This window comes from Phycodurus eques, chromosome 2, assembly GCF_024500275.1.
Source record: "Phycodurus eques isolate BA_2022a chromosome 2, UOR_Pequ_1.1, whole genome shotgun sequence".
NCBI lineage: Eukaryota > Metazoa > Chordata > Actinopteri > Syngnathiformes > Syngnathidae > Phycodurus > Phycodurus eques.
Window position 1 is genome coordinate 25,798,412 of NC_084526.1, and position 15,671 is coordinate 25,814,082.

General features: G+C 42.1%; 1 protein-coding gene across 3 annotated transcripts in view; it reads right to left on the reverse strand.

The window, feature by feature from the left end:
• nav2a (neuron navigator 2a) overlaps nt 1-15,671 on the reverse strand; it is a 112,436-nt gene that overhangs the window by 62,004 nt on the left and 34,761 nt on the right. For 2 of the 3 annotated variants that reach the window (XM_061670109.1, XM_061670107.1), the window contains 5 exons: nt 14,480-14,616; nt 8,871-10,083; nt 5,525-5,634; nt 5,316-5,424; nt 3,399-3,803 (listed from right to left, as the gene is read on the reverse strand). In XM_061670109.1, coding sequence (XP_061526093.1) covers nt 3,399-3,803; nt 5,316-5,424; nt 5,525-5,634; nt 8,871-10,083; nt 14,480-14,616 — 1,974 coding nt within the window. Of the gene's footprint in view, nt 1-3,398; nt 3,804-5,315; nt 5,425-5,524; nt 5,635-8,870; nt 10,084-10,684; nt 10,746-14,479; nt 14,617-15,671 lie in introns of those variants that run through there. The other variant, XM_061670108.1, reaches the window with a different exon arrangement.

Here is a 15,671-nt window from a genome sequence, read left to right on the forward strand (position 1 = left end):
GAGATTAGAACACACACACTTCATGGCTTGGTAGTTTCTACTCTCAAGGCAATAAATGAAATCCCGTCAACCGGTTTTATTTGAATAAAAGGTCACTCTTGCCAACCCTTGTGTTTAACAGAGAATGAAATACAGTAAACCCCGCTATATCGCGGTTCACGCTTCGCTGTCCCACTATATCGCGCATTAAAAAAATAAAAAAAAAATAAAAATGAAAAAAAAAAAAAAAATATATATATATATATATATATATATGTATGTGTATATATATGTGTATATATATATATATATATATATATATATATATATATATATATATGTATGTATATGTGTATATGTGTGTATATATATATATATATGTATATGTGTGTATATATATATAATTTTCCTGGGTTCAATCCCCAGCCCCGCCTTTGTGGAGTTTGCATATTCTCCCCGTGCCTGCGTGGGTTTTCTCCGGGCACTCCGGTTTCCTCCCACATCCCAAAAACATGCATTCATTGGAGACTCTAAATTGCCCGTAGGTGTGACTGTGTGTGCGACTGGTTGTTTGTTTGTATGTGGCCTGCGATTGGCTGGCAACCAGTTCAGGGTGTACCCCACCTCCTGCCCGATGACAGCTGGGATAGGCTCCAGCACGCCCGCGACCCTAGTGAGGAGAAGCGGCTCAGAAAATGTGTGTGTGTGTGTGTGTGTGTATGTATATATATATATATATATATATATATATATATATATATATATATATATATATATATGTATATATGTATATATATATATATATATATATATATATATATGTATATATATATATATATATATATAATATATATATATATATATATATATATATATATATATAATTTTCCTGGGTTCAATCCCAAGCCCTGCCTGTGTGGAGTTTGCATGTTCTCCCCGTGCCTGCGTGGGTTTTCTCCGGGCACTCCGATTTCCTCCCACATCCCAAAAACATGCATTAATTGGAGACTCTAAATTTCCCGTAGGTGTGAACGTGAGTGCGACTGCTTGTTTGTTTATATGTGCCCTGCGATTGGCTGGCAACCAGTTCAGGGTGTACCCCGCCTCCTGCCCGATGATAGGTGGGATAGGGTCCAGCACGCCCGCGACCCTAGTGAGGAGAAGCGGCTCAGAAAATGGATGGATGGATGGATATATAATTTTCTCTCTATTTTGTTTATTCTTATTTTTTGTACTTGGTACCTTCGTTTTGCTTTTGTTCATTTTCAGACCTGAGCGACGGCTTTCTAATTCTAATTCCTGAATACGACGCTGTAGTTATTCACCATTGTAGGAGAATAAAATTATGTCGTCTGCAAAACGAAGATGGCTCAAATAAGCGCCGTTCATTTTTAGTCCTTCTTTTTCCCTAATTGAACATTTTAAATATTTCTTCAAGGCAAGCTCTAAATAGCTTTGGTGACAGTGTGTCGCCTCGCCTGACCTCTTGTCCTAGACTTAGTCGCACTCTTTCATCATCAATTTGTATGGAACCTGAAGAATCGTTGTATATTGATTGCAAAATGTTGATATAGGTCGGATCTATCCCTTGTTTTACTACCGCCAGCAGTATCGAAGTGGTGGTGACTGAGTCAAATCCTTTTTCATAGTCGATGAAGGCTACACACAGAGGCATTTCGTACTCGTGCCGTTCGATTATTTGTTGAACCGTCTGTAAGTGGTCATTGCCCGTAGATGTGAATGTGAGTGCGAATGGTTGTTTGTGTATATGTGCCCTCGCGATTGGCTGGCGACCAGTTCAGGGTGTACCCCGACTCTCGCCCGAAGATAGTTGGGATAGGCTACAGCAGCCCGCGACCCTAGTGAGGAGAAGCGGCTCAGAAAATGGATGGATGGATGTTTAACCAGGTAAGGCAATTGAGAAAGAAAATTGATGGGTGTATATATATATATATATATATATATATATATATATATAATAGTCTCAAAAACATGAAATATAGCCATATGACATTTATGCTTGTAGAATGAATGAGCACACAAATGGCCCATAAGGTTTATCATGGCATGGGGGGGTTCCTCTGTTTGAGCACATTTGATTTATCTAATGGTAAACAATACATTTACATAGTTATTAGTGTGTGTCTTAAATGTACTATAGGCTAATGTTCCTGCAGCTACGTACTGCCATGGTTAGACGTGTACATGCGTTCATTTCATCACCAAAGGACACTATTGATTATTACCTCGTAAAAATGCTTGTCACAAAATAATTCACACTCAAAACTTCTCCTTAACGTTAAGTCAAGTGAATGCGTCACAATTTCTAACCTTTCTGACGTCCTCTCGACTCGTTGACGGCGCCGTTCAGCGAGGCACGTTAATATCTGGCTTTGCACTTATTCAGAAGTGGTGGAGCTCGTGAGTATTTTCCGCATGCATGTTGCGTCCTGCAGCGGGCCAATCAGGACAGACTGTGTTTGTGTGCGCGTGTGTGTCAAAGTAAAAACAAATTAAAAGTGTCATAGTGTAATATAAAACGACGCTATTATTGTTCCATTTGGCAAGCCATTTGTACCTTTGGATTATTTTGTCACTTTGTGACATTTAAAATTTCCCCCTGCTCACGATCAAGTGAAAATCACGTGATCAATCCCGATTTTTTGTTTAAATCGGGACGAACCTAATCCGTATGGTTGGTTGTGTTTAGGCAATAAATGGCTAACTGGAAAAAAAAAAAAAAAGTTTGTGTCGCGGCCTTGCTTTTTGCTGTTGCCGTGGTGAAAAGCGATTAGTGTGCTTTCGTCTTCTCTCAAGTAGTTCTTGCGTCTTAATTCACTGTTGATTGGATAAGTGTCTTCGAAGTTGTCATGAGTAAATTGCTGCCGCTCGAGGTTGCCTCGTTGGTTTATAAATGAACACAATATTTGCAAATGAGGCATATCGTCTTTCAATTTGATTCGCTTTCCCATTCTTAATGGAAATAATGCACCTATGTCTCCATGTGCTTACTTTTCTTTTTTTTCCCTTTCTTTTTTTTGCCGCAGCAGATAAATCCGACTACCTATGTGAAATTTGCGGGCACTCTAGCATCGTAAGCTTTTGTCCTTTTCAAATGAATGATATTATAAGATATAATAATTCCTAATACGACCCGTTGCTGGTCCAAATGATCCTATATGGACACTGGCCCACAGGGAGATAACCGGGCTATCAGTATGTCTGATTTAGTATGAGATTGGATACTTGTGGGATTCTCAGCAATACAGAACGAATGCATCGAGTAGCATTTGGGTCCCAAGCCAGTTACAGTAAGCAAGGTATATCACTGCCCCCTTCTGGCCACTTTTATAAATTTCATATGTTTCTTTTGTGAGCAAGGATTTCTTGCTAAATAAAACTTTTTTTAATCTACTCACCCACTGGTGACATCATCAGTACGTGATGCATTCTTGCTCAGAACATCTCCATCGCTCATGTATCCAGTGACTTCGAGGGCGAGCCCATCGAGGTCTACGTCCTCGGCGGTTCTGTCTCCAAGGTCCGTGCTGCAGGGCCCCCCGCTCCTGCCCGCCAACTGGCGTCTGAGGTGCCCCGGGTACAAGTAGCGTCCTCCTTGGCCACCTGCCACGCGGCCGGCGTATCCATTACCCGTAGAAGGGGCATCACCCGCTTGAAGACGAGGGCTGGACTGACCCAATCGCCATGATGTCAAGGAGGGCCTGGTCGAGGTGAGACTTAAAATGCTTCTCCCCCCTCCACTGCTGTTGCTGCCACTGTTGATGTCTGTAGTGACGGCGCCATCAAAAGTGGTTTCTAAGGTGCTGAAGAGACGATAGGAACATTTGAATGAAAAATCTATTTTATCAATGTAAAAATTGGGTGACATGTATAAGACGCATCCATTACTCCATTTACTGTAATTTGTAAATAACATACAGGTGCATCTCAATAAATTTGAATACTCTAGAAAAGTTAATTTAGTTCAGTAGTTCAATTCAAAAATACAAATACTCAAGTCATATACTCTTTTATATACTATAGATAGATTCATTAAATAAGGATTTGATGCAACTTCAAGCCTAAAGAGAAAAGGCCTGAGCAGTTCTTAAATTCTGTTAGTAATTTTATTGTTGCATCATCTGCAATAACAATGTAATTTTTCCTATGATCAGGATTATATCAGAGCTAAATCGTTAAAGTTCTTAAATCCTACAAAACATTGGAAACCAAACCAACACTAAACTAGATCTGGCCAGCTGCGTCAACAAAGAGAAGTGAGGCCAGAGCAGAGGTCGAGAGTCTGTGGCAGAAAACGAGATTACAGCTAAACCTTGAATCAAAGCCAGCATGCAAGACATGCTCGACGATCAAAGACAAAGTTTCCTTCAGAAGAGGCCTCAGAGAACAGACAAGAAAAGCTAATACCTGTAAACCTAGACAGACACAGTCTGTTGACCATGAAGCCAATCAGTCACTCCCTCAAACCGGTCAGCCCATTCACCATTAGACCTGCTTAGCCGCCGTAATGCGCTGGCTAATTATTATTCAAGTATCTTTCTCACTATTAATTTAAAAGCCATAAACCATTTCTTGTTTGGAAAACATCCAGCACAATATGCTCAAATACATAAATGGTAAATAAATCACTAGGAGCTTAATGGCTAAAAGGAGTGAATGAATCTTTAGATACAAAAGCTTCGACATTCCATGTCCCGACCCTGCCGACACAAGTGTGATTTTTTTGTTTTTTTAATTCATCCATCTATCCATCCATCCAATCCATTTTATGAGCCGCTTCTCCTCACTAGGGTCGCGGGCGTGCTGGAGCCTATCCCAGCTGTCATCGGGCAGGAGGCGGGGTACACCCTGAACTGGTTGCCAGCCAATCGCAGGGCACATACAAACAAACAACCATTTGCACTCACATTCACACCTACGGGCAATTTAGAGTCTCCAATTAATGCATGTTTTTTGGGATGTGGGAGGAAACCGGAGTGCCCGGAGAAAACCCACGCAGGCACGGGGAGAACATGCAAACTCCACACAGGCAGGGACCGGGGATTGAACCCGGGTCCTCAGAACTGTGAGGCTGACGCGCTAACCAGTCGGCCAGCGTGCCGCCTTTTTGATTCAGAAAGACACAATTATTTATTAAACACAAAACAAAAAGCTACATCAAGAAAAACCTAATCTTCCTGCTTTTGGTGAAAATGTATAATCAAACACAAAAACCACAATGCAAAATGTTACATAATTAAATAAAAGTGTTATGATTATTTACCTCAAACCCTTGGATTTGTTGTCTTACAGTATTAAAACTAGCAGTTACGTACCTGTGTGAGACCTGAGTTCCTCGCAGGCTGGACATGGTCTCCTCCAGGTTCTGCCGCAGGTCGGCAATGTTTTTAACAGTCCGCAACCGCCTTGTCTCTGGGTCTTCACCTGGAGATAACAAGGAGAGCACATCTTAATTCCATGTTAAAAATGTTGGGGGGGGGGGGGGGGGGGGGGCATCACTGCAGCTGTGCAAGCGGTTACCAACCTGAAAGGTCCTCGATGGAGGGCTGGTTGTTCTTGCTGAAGGTAACATCCCCACCTCTTCCTACTGAACTGGAATCACTGCTAAGAATTCCCTCGCCATCAGTTTGGGATCTACAGGAACATATGGAGTCAAATGCACAAAATCCAACCATCCATTTTCTACAATGCGTATCCTCACTTGGGTCACGGGTATGCTGGAGCCTATCCCAGCTAACTGCAGGCGAGAGGCGGGGTACATCCTGAACTGGTCGCCAGCCAACCGCAGGGCACATACAAACAAACAACCATTCGCACTCACATTCACACCTACAGGGAATTGAGAGTCTTCAATCAACCTACCATGCATCTTTTTGGGATGTGGGAGGAAACCGGCGTACCCGGAGAAAGCCCGCGCAGGCACGGGAAAAACATGCAAACTCCACACAGACGAGGACGGATTTGAACCCGGGTCCCTCAGAACTGTGAGGCAGATGTGCTAACCAGTCACTCACCGTGCCATTGCACAAAATCCATGCTTCTGAATTACTGGGCATTTGGGAGCCTGCTATTTCACAAAAGAGGGATAAACATGATTAAGAATTAAATCTGCTGCGTTTCCCGTCTTGTGACCGGGGTCCAATATGAGCAGCTTTGTCCCAAACACCAGTAAAGTGTGTCACTGATAGATGCATCAGACCTTTGACTTTCAGGACTAGCAGTGGCTGGTTATTCTTCCATACACGATGTTTTAATGATTTTGAATATGTCACACAGATCCTACTAGTTAACAATAATGTGTACCAGTGGAGGTGATATTATCTGAAATGGGCAAGGGACAAATGAGTGCTGACATTGTTCATTTTTATGACACGCTTCCTCCAAGGGGTCACCAATAGGTTTTGATCATTTTTGTAGAAGCTCACATATCCTGTTTAATAATAAACTTGTTAACCATAATGTTGTTGAAAGGCTTTAAAAAGTGCTTTGCTTTTGGGTGAGTTTAGATCAGGGTTCACCAACTCTTTGAAACTGAGCGCTACATGTTGGGTACTGATACGAAGGGCTACCAGTTTGATACGTACTTCCAAAATAACAAATTTGTGTTCCTCATTGTCTCGTCAATTTGTTTGTATTTAGTTGCCTGCTTTCTTTTAGTTCTTGTCAGTGCATTGTCATTGTCACTGTCTGTGTCACGTCATAGTCGTCGTCGTGTCTTTTTTGTTTCCAGTTTTAGGGTTATTCAAGTGTTTCTTTGTTACTTTGTGGTTCGATTTTGAATCTGTGCAAGTGTTTACATTTTCAAGTAATCAGTTCTACATTCCTTGAAAATCACAATGTCCCAGCAGTGTTGAGCAATTTTTAGAACAGGCATGCGGGCTACTCATGTGGTCCTTGGGGGCTACCTGGTTGCTGTGGGCGCCATGTTGATGATGTTGATGACCCATGTTTTTTTTGTTTTTTTTCTCTCTAACTACTTTCTATTGTAACTTTTAATAATATATCCTTTAATACTGTTCTAATAATGATTGATAAATGTTTTGGTGTATTATCTATGAAGTATGGATAAACAGTATAACAGGATAAAACAATCATGCTCAATTATAATAGATTGTTAAGGAGATAATTGTTTTGAAATTGTGACATTCATTGGCCACAATATACAATATACAATATACAGTACAATATATCAAGATATCTTCAATTGTTTCGATTAGATTCCCCCTGAGGGTGCCGTGGCCAGTGTTATACCTGAACGAGTTCATATTTTGTGTAACCGTGAACTAAACTTGTTAATATCTGCCTGATGAACGTAATTGAGAACGCGCTCATTCTGGCGTCAAAGAACAGCTTTCGAACGAAAGTTGATTTTCATTCATGAGTGCCAGGTTTTGTTAGGAACTTCCAGGTCAAACCTGTCTGAACACAAAATATACGAGCCTTCATATGTATTTGGCAACCGATTCAGTGCGGCCACGGCTGCCATTCGTGGCAGGCACGTGGCAGCTGTATGAAAATGCGATGCGTGTCCAGGGACACAGCGTAAATGGGAGTGAATGTGCTCTTCAGTGGTTCTTTTGTACATAATACATCATTGTAATAATAACATAATACATAGTACATAATTGTAAAATGTTTTAATTATTACGAGAAAAGTTATTATTTGTATCAGAATACTTGCATAAAAACTCTGCATGATCACACTGTCATGATATGGAATTTGTTTTGCTCAGTAATATAAGGTAAAATAAAACATTTTGTTCATATAGTCAATCAATGTCCTTTCACTATCGTTCCTGTCATACTGTGTTTCCTGTTTTTGTTTGCACGTTATGGACAAAAGTCCTGTTTTTGTTTTTAATTCCTCATTTTAAAAAAGACAATTTAAGCAACATATTTTTCCTCATGTTTTTGATGTAGGTTGAAAGCTGCAACTGGCTACTAGAGTGGACTGAATGGGTGGCAAGAATGAGAAAATGAACTGCCAGTATTTTAAAGGGACGAGCCCGTCAGCGACAAGTTGAGAATAAACAAAAATAGAACTAGGAAGTAGTTCCTTTTTGGAATGGTGAATTTAATTCAAAATGTTGTCTTATGAACTATAAACTGAATTAGTTCATTTTCCCAACACTGGCCGTGGCACACAAGTGTGCTGTGAGATGTCACCAGGGGTGCCGTGGGAATTGTCCAATTAAACTTCATCCATCCATCCATTTTCTGTACCGCTTATCCTCACTAGGGTCGCAGGCGTGCTGGCGCCTATCCCAGCTATCTTCGGGCGTACACCCTGAACTGGTCGCCAGCCAATCGCAGGGCACATATAAACAAACAACCATTCGCGCTCACATTCACACCTACGGGCAATTTAGAGTCCTCAATCAATCTACCATGCATGTCTTTGGGATGTGGGAAGTCAACTTAATTTTCCCCAAAATTATTATTTATAAACTACAACTATATCTTTGTTCATCTATCGATGCCAGCGACATATAGGGAGAGACAGAACAATTAAATGCTCTTCGATCAGATGGCAGAAGGTAACAAAAACACTTTGTATCCAGCTGTTGCAATTGTGACATTTTTGTTCGGTGGTGTGGCATGCGATTTTTCTGATGTAAAGTGGGTGCCTTGGCTCCCTAAAGGTTGGGAAACACTGGATTGAATTGACACTCTCAGAGAGGTGTTAATTTACACAATATGTTGAAGGTCTTTGTCCAGTGTTTTACTGGTAGCTCCTTATTCGGCCTTATAAAATCACAACTGAGTATGATGCAGTCCAGTTCTACACCACTGCAATTACAAGGGGTGCAATCTCACTAGTTAGTCTAAAATAGTGTCCAATTCAACAATGACCGTCCCCATGAGCTCACCTATACATGAAAGGTGCCACGGTGGCCATGTTGGGGTGGCTGTGGTGCTGCTGGGTCTGAGGTAGCTGCACGCTGACTGTGTTGCTGGCTGTGCTTTGTGTGTTGCCTGTGCTGCCCACAGGTCCAGTCTTCCCCTCTGAAGTGTGGTGGCTGGAGGTAGCGCTTTTGCTGTCCTTTTCCGAATGAGCTCGGTGCATGGCCAGACCACCGCCTAGCCTCATGCTCCGTGGTCTCTCCCCAGCCTCTTTTGTCCCCACTGAAGAGGCTTTGCCCCCAATTCCTGGAATTTTGCCTCCTGGCTTTGGTATTCCGCTGTGTGCAGAGGTGGAGCTCTCCTTTTTGTGAACTTTACCTCCTTTGGGAATGAAGCTGGCAATTTTTGAGGTCTTTTTGTTTGAGCTGTCCATATCTCCCCCAAAAGGGGCCAATTCCTCCTTCAGGTCCTCTGCCCTGAGTTCTGTCCTGTCCTGCATGGAGAGATGTTTCCCCACTTCCTTCCCTTTCTCCTTTTCCTTCCCCCGCTCTTTGTCTTTCTCTGTGCCTTTGGCGGAGCTCTTTTTGGCAGTCAGAGCTCTGCTGAAAGTGCGCTGGGCGATGCCTCTCAAGGCAATTTTGGGGCTGCTGGCTGTATTGGCAACATTAATACCGGTTGACGGAGCAGCTCCATTCGTGGTTCCATTCATTCCCGGGCGGAGGTTGCCGTCATCTTCCTCAAGCGGTTCAGTGTTTGAGCCAGTCTCAGCTCTCTCCACCTGCCCAGCTACAAGCTGCATGTTGGGTGCAGCATTGTCACTCTGGGCACTTACTCCATTGGACGAAGAGGAGGAGGATTTAGAGCCTTTACTGTTAAAGAGCTTAAGCTTCTCTAGCATTGACTTTTGCGTGACGACTTTAGGAGGTGCTTCAGATGCCAATGTAGCCTTACAGGAGGTCTCATTCTCCTGTTTTGTTGATTGCATGGCAGATGGAGGGCTGCTAGTGGAGGAGGGAGCTTGAGAGGCGTGCTTGGAGCTCATGGACTTGTTCCTCCAGGCCTTGCTGTTGCTGTTGGGGTGGGGAATGGCGGTGGAGGGTGAGAATGAGGATGACGAAGTGGGCAGAATCAGGGTGGAGGTGGTGGGGATGGTTGCGGAGGAGCTGACGTTCACTGATGACAGTACCACATTCTCATTTGCTATCAACGAAGGCTGTGAGGCCATGCCCTCTGAGGAATCTGTGAAAAAAACATGTAACACATTAATATAGAACGGTAGAGCTGTGGTAGGTTTACATTGGAAGAATAAGTGTGGATGGAATTCTCAGGGGCTAAAACAAGATGCTGAAGGACAGTTTTATTTTACCCCACTCATACTGGCCTTATAAGGCCTGGAGGTGCCCTGAGCTGGTGCTGCCAAATATGCCATTATTTTCCTTTGAGCAAGCCACCAAAACGGTTAAAACCTCCTTTGCACTAACAATGACAGGATCCCATCACAAAGTGTTTAAAAAACAATGAAGAGCAGTCCCAAGTGCTTTAAAGTCTGGCCAAACAGGCTGAGTCCAAGAGCAACATTGCTGTCCTCACTAGGCTTGCACTTATAAGGACTGTTTTTGTCAAGCATCTCTCAGTGCTTTGTTCTCTTCTTGCCCAATTGTTTTTAAAATCCTAAAAAAAAAATGTAAGCCTTCAGAAAAAGAGCAAAAAACTTTGAAATTACCACTGTTGAAAGTGTCAACATAGTCCAGTCAACTGTTGCTGAAAAGTTATCATCTGAGAAAGAAAGTTTGGACAAATCTGCATCATGTGGGTACAGCTCAACTGCATCTCAACTTACCCAGAACTGCCAGAGTAAGAAAACGGCAACAATCTCTTGGCTGAGAGAAATGAAGTGTCCTGAGGGCTGCACAGGTCGTCTGTGTGCGTGTGCAGAGCTGAGCTACCAGCAGCAGCAACATTTGAATATTCAAACACCAATGGCCAACAAGAGGGAGGGAGTGTTGGCTACAATCATTCATCACAGCTCCAGTGCAGTATACAGTAGGCTGTATGTCTTGTTTTGCATGAATAAACAAACAGTGCAATTAAGTCGGCATTTGCACAGCACACTAAACACTTGACCGACTTGCATACCTGTTTTTCATTTTGCTCTCGTCTTCCTTTTATTTTTACACTGCTTTTATTCACTATAATTGCAAATAGGCGCCCACTTGCAAGCTTGCCTCTCACCCTCTGTTTAGCAGTTAGTGAGAGCAGCCCGAAACAATGCAGCCATCAGGAAGTGTTTAGGTGCCCAATTAGCCATGCTAGCAGTTAGCGATAGTGAAAGTGGGTCAGGTTGCTAATTGGTGGCATCCCACTGGAAGCAGCTGAATGAGAGGAGCACAAGCTGTGATTATGAACCAGGCAGATGGGAATAAAAGGCACTGGGAAGGCAGGTTCTGATGAGTGAAACTTTGATGTGGGTCAGAGGGCTCGGTCTGCGCTCGCCATGAATGGGCTCAACTTGGAGCTGGAGTCATGGAGAGATTGTGGACACTGGGGGAAAATGGATGTTGTCATGACTGAAGCCAACATCAAGTACTGCTCCAGTTAAGCCGCCAAGTATAGAGAGCGCTGACCAATCGTCAACACGCTTGGTCAAACGCGACCGTAAGTAATGGATTTAAACAGTTATGCTTCATAAACTAATTTAAAAGTCAATGCCACCTTGGGATTAAGGTTTCCAGCTCACATGACCAAAAATAAATGACAGCTAAAGCAATGATGATGTTAAAGTAAGGTTGTTTAAGATATTCAACAAAATAGTTGCAGGAAAGACAGGCAGTTTGAAACAAGTTTTTTGGGGGACCTGGGGGTGGGTACGAAGTTCACTTGGAAGGAAAGACCTCCCGTAATTGACCTTTCTGTTTCTGTCCTGCTGCATTTTGGCAAACCAGCTCTCTATTATAAGCCAAAATAAGTGAGAGGAAGCAACCCCCATTTTTTTTTTCTTTTCAACAAAAAAAAGAATGGCTGTAACATCCCCCATCCCCGTGACCTCATGACCCTGTCCAGCTTTGGGGCAAATTCTAAAAATAAACAACTCCGCCAAGACATGCTGAAAGAATTACAACTCAACAGCTTAATTACAGCAGTCATTAGAAATTAAAATAAAAAGCTGACAATGACAGTAGAGGCATAGCTTGGGGCAAATCACTACACTTCCTGCCGGGTATAAAACAGGTCTCACAGTCCAGCAGGCCTGTCCTCTCACGGCTTCCTGATAACATCATGGCATTTCAGGTCAACAACTTCTCAAAGGTCTTTTCTCTGACCTATTGTCGCACTGTGTTATGGTGTGTTAAAACTATGTAATTTCATTTTGGTGTCAACATGTGCATGCATGTGAATGTTAACTTTAAGGATTCATTGTGTTGTGTACAGTAACTTCAAACTGTATAATCCCCAAACCGTTGCAAGGTTGGTGGCCAGACCGACCGTCTGCAGGCCTTGGAACTGTGTGTGACCAATGTTGCACACAAGCAATAAATACGTTAGAGTTAGCATCGCCTGACACTGTTTAGACATCAGAAGCGACCCAGGTCCTCTCATGGTCATACTGGTCACGAGTCAGTTAGTGACCACAAAATGCTAGTCCCACACTACTTAGACATACTACTCACACACATACAGAAGGCCAAACAAGGTGTGAGTAAGATTTTTCACACGTGGCAGTCAGAGAATGCAGAAGAGGTGTGACAAGTGTTTTAAGCTTGGTTACCTCTTTGAAATAGGCAAAAGTATTGAAACACCGGACATATACAAGGACTATACAAGGAAGACTTTTGACAAGATTTCGATGTGTGTCTGTGGGACGTTCTTCCACACTAAATCCATCCAAGCATACCTTTATGAATCCTGCTTGGCTCACAGTCCTGCTGGACCACAAAATTCTCCAAGCTAAAGTTATAATCATAGTATTTTGGTAAGATTAATTAAGACAGAGTAGGTGTATCCATCACAAACCCAATTGATTAATTACATTGAGTGGATTTTGACTACAGTGTAACGCAAAGCTTGATGTTGTAGGTGTTTGCTTACTCGTCATGATTTCAGATTCTTGCTCGCCTTCCTCCTCTCTTACTGCTCAGTTATTGTGCCCACAAAAGTGGAAGAGACAGGCAGCCTTTGTATGAAGACTGAAAAACTTTGAAGAGTTTCTCCACATGAATAAACTCTAACAGTGACGTTACAGCCCATCAAGAAGCCTATTCATTGTGCAAGGGAAACAAATTAAAACACATGCACATGCATGCACAAATGCATGGGTGCACATCAGTGTGCACTCACACAGACACAACACACACCGCTCTTTGCCACCCAGACTCTGTTACTGTGTGTTCATGCAGTGTCGAGAAGACTCAGGCTAGCCACTGTCACTTGTGTCCATCCACAAGGTAAGTGACTCTATTCTGGTGTCAGAGCCAATGTCATGGAGCTGAAATGGATACAAGCTGCAGGTGTCTACCATCTTAACCTGCAACAACTCACAACAAGCATGTCTGGAGCATATAATGTAAAAACCCAGCTATATTCTTAAGAAAAAAATAAACAAAACGTCATCAATAATAAAATAAACCTCTACTTACAATTGTAAAAACTATGCTCTGTTTACATGTTACCGTTAAGTCACAAAACACTTTCAACAAACCAGTAAAACTGACTCAACTTTCCGCCAATGCTAAAAAAAACTTAATAAAGGACTTCTGTCTCACTAACCTTGGGTAAGAAATTGAACGTTCTGCAAGTATAAGTGAACAGACCTCATGAGTGCTGCAAGATGTCCAAGAGCAGAGAGAGGGCGGGCAGCAGAGTGCCAAACCATGGCCAACCATCCTCAGGCTGAGAGACGTGGTGTCTATGCTAAGGGGGAGGTGCTTGGCATATCCAAGTGGAGGAGCAAGGGAAGGGGGGCAACAAGTGATTACCATCCTACATGCTGCCAATCAAAGGTGCAACTCTCACATCAACATAGACAAGTTAATGGAAGATTCCCCAGAACTTTAAAGTTTCTTTCCACAAGCATTCTATTCTTCACCAACTTCACCTTACCTCAAGTACAGCAGCATATACAGTACATTTATTTTTACTACGTTTGATGTGTTGGTCTTGTGTATAGTCAAAGCCCTGCATTTAAATGCAGGGTAATGAGTTTACGCTGATAACACTCACAGAGTCTATATAAAGCATGAGCCCAGTGAGTGGTAATAGAAGCTATTTAAACACTTAAATGACTACTGTACGGCAAACTAAAGCCACTCATTGTGTATGCAGCAGCAGCAGCAGCAGCAGCATCAACGTGGCGACTGACGAACTAGTAAAATTAGGTAAACGATGTTTGGAAGCATACACTGCCACCAAAAACATGTTTTCTATGGGTGAAATTATCTGAATTTCAGACTTGAGTTTTACATACCCCACCCCCATACATTTCCGCTTTTGAATTGTATTACTTTCATTGTGGTTCATACCTTTAATAAACTCGATATCTCAGCGTAATGAAACTCGATATCTCAGCGTAAAATCAGAGCTACTCAAACCAAAAACTAGACATGTCACTGCTTGCGGGTGTACACTACATGAAGCCTACCTTTGTTCAGCTGTGAGCTGGCTTTGGTCTTAGGGTCACTGAAGGCCTGGCTGCGTCTGTTCCCAACACCGCTGACCGAGCCTCGTGGAGGGACATCACCGCCTGCAGTGGACACCCTCGCTGAAAGACCGGGAAGTCTGACAAATGCCGCATAAGTATGAGAGAAAACTGAATGAAGTAAATGGGATAATTGAGTCAACAAATCCCAAATTTACAAAGATATTTGGCAAATGGGTGCATAATCAAAAGTATGGACCATGTAGATACTGCAGTTGAAATTTCCCTTATAATTAGTATACAGGGGAGCATGTTGTCTTTTTGCAACCACTCAGAATGTAGGAAATTATACAAAAAGCAGTGTAAGCACATGCCGTATGTATATTATAGCAAAGTTTTTTTTTAATATTTAACATTGGGGTAGGTGATTTGCACATAATCAAAACAGTTACACCTTTCTTTCCACACTAAGAATAAACAGGACAGAATATCTACGTGACACACCCGTATCAAAATGTAGGTGCCTCTCTTGTCTGCAATTTATTGAAGCCAGAAACATAATGAAATGTTAATTCATCATGACGACATCATCACTCTGAATCTGTCAGGAAGATGCTGATAAGAATTTTATACATTTAATCAAACTCTCATTTCCGAATTTCCTTTCACTTTGACGGACAGAGATTCTCCTTGCAAAGTAATGAGCTTAGATAAGTGTCATGAGCAGCCTGAAATCATTGAACTTTAATTAGGCCTACTGCAGGATAGAGCTTTTGTTGGGTGCCGATGGAAAAAGATACAATGGATTAAGAATGAAAAATAATTATATTTTTTAACGCTGATGAAATTCCTAGCCATACTTTCTTTAAACACACTGAAAAAAAACAATACAAAAATACTTCATAATCAAAAGTGCAGGAAATCACTTTCAAAAATTACAATTACTTCTTCATAAAAATATTTGCGTTAATGTGAAAAATTGATTATTCCCAGAAATATGTAATTTATTAAGCTTTTGACTCACACTTGCTCACAGAACTAATAAAAAATATGGAGAGCAATGGCGCAATCAAATGGGTTTAGGTTGTAGTTATACCTTTGTGTCAGAAGATGGAGTAATTGCATGGGTTTGGGGAGAAGTTTGTTCAGGATGCAGGTGCAATGCAAACTGAAAATGTGGGAATGGCAGCATGCA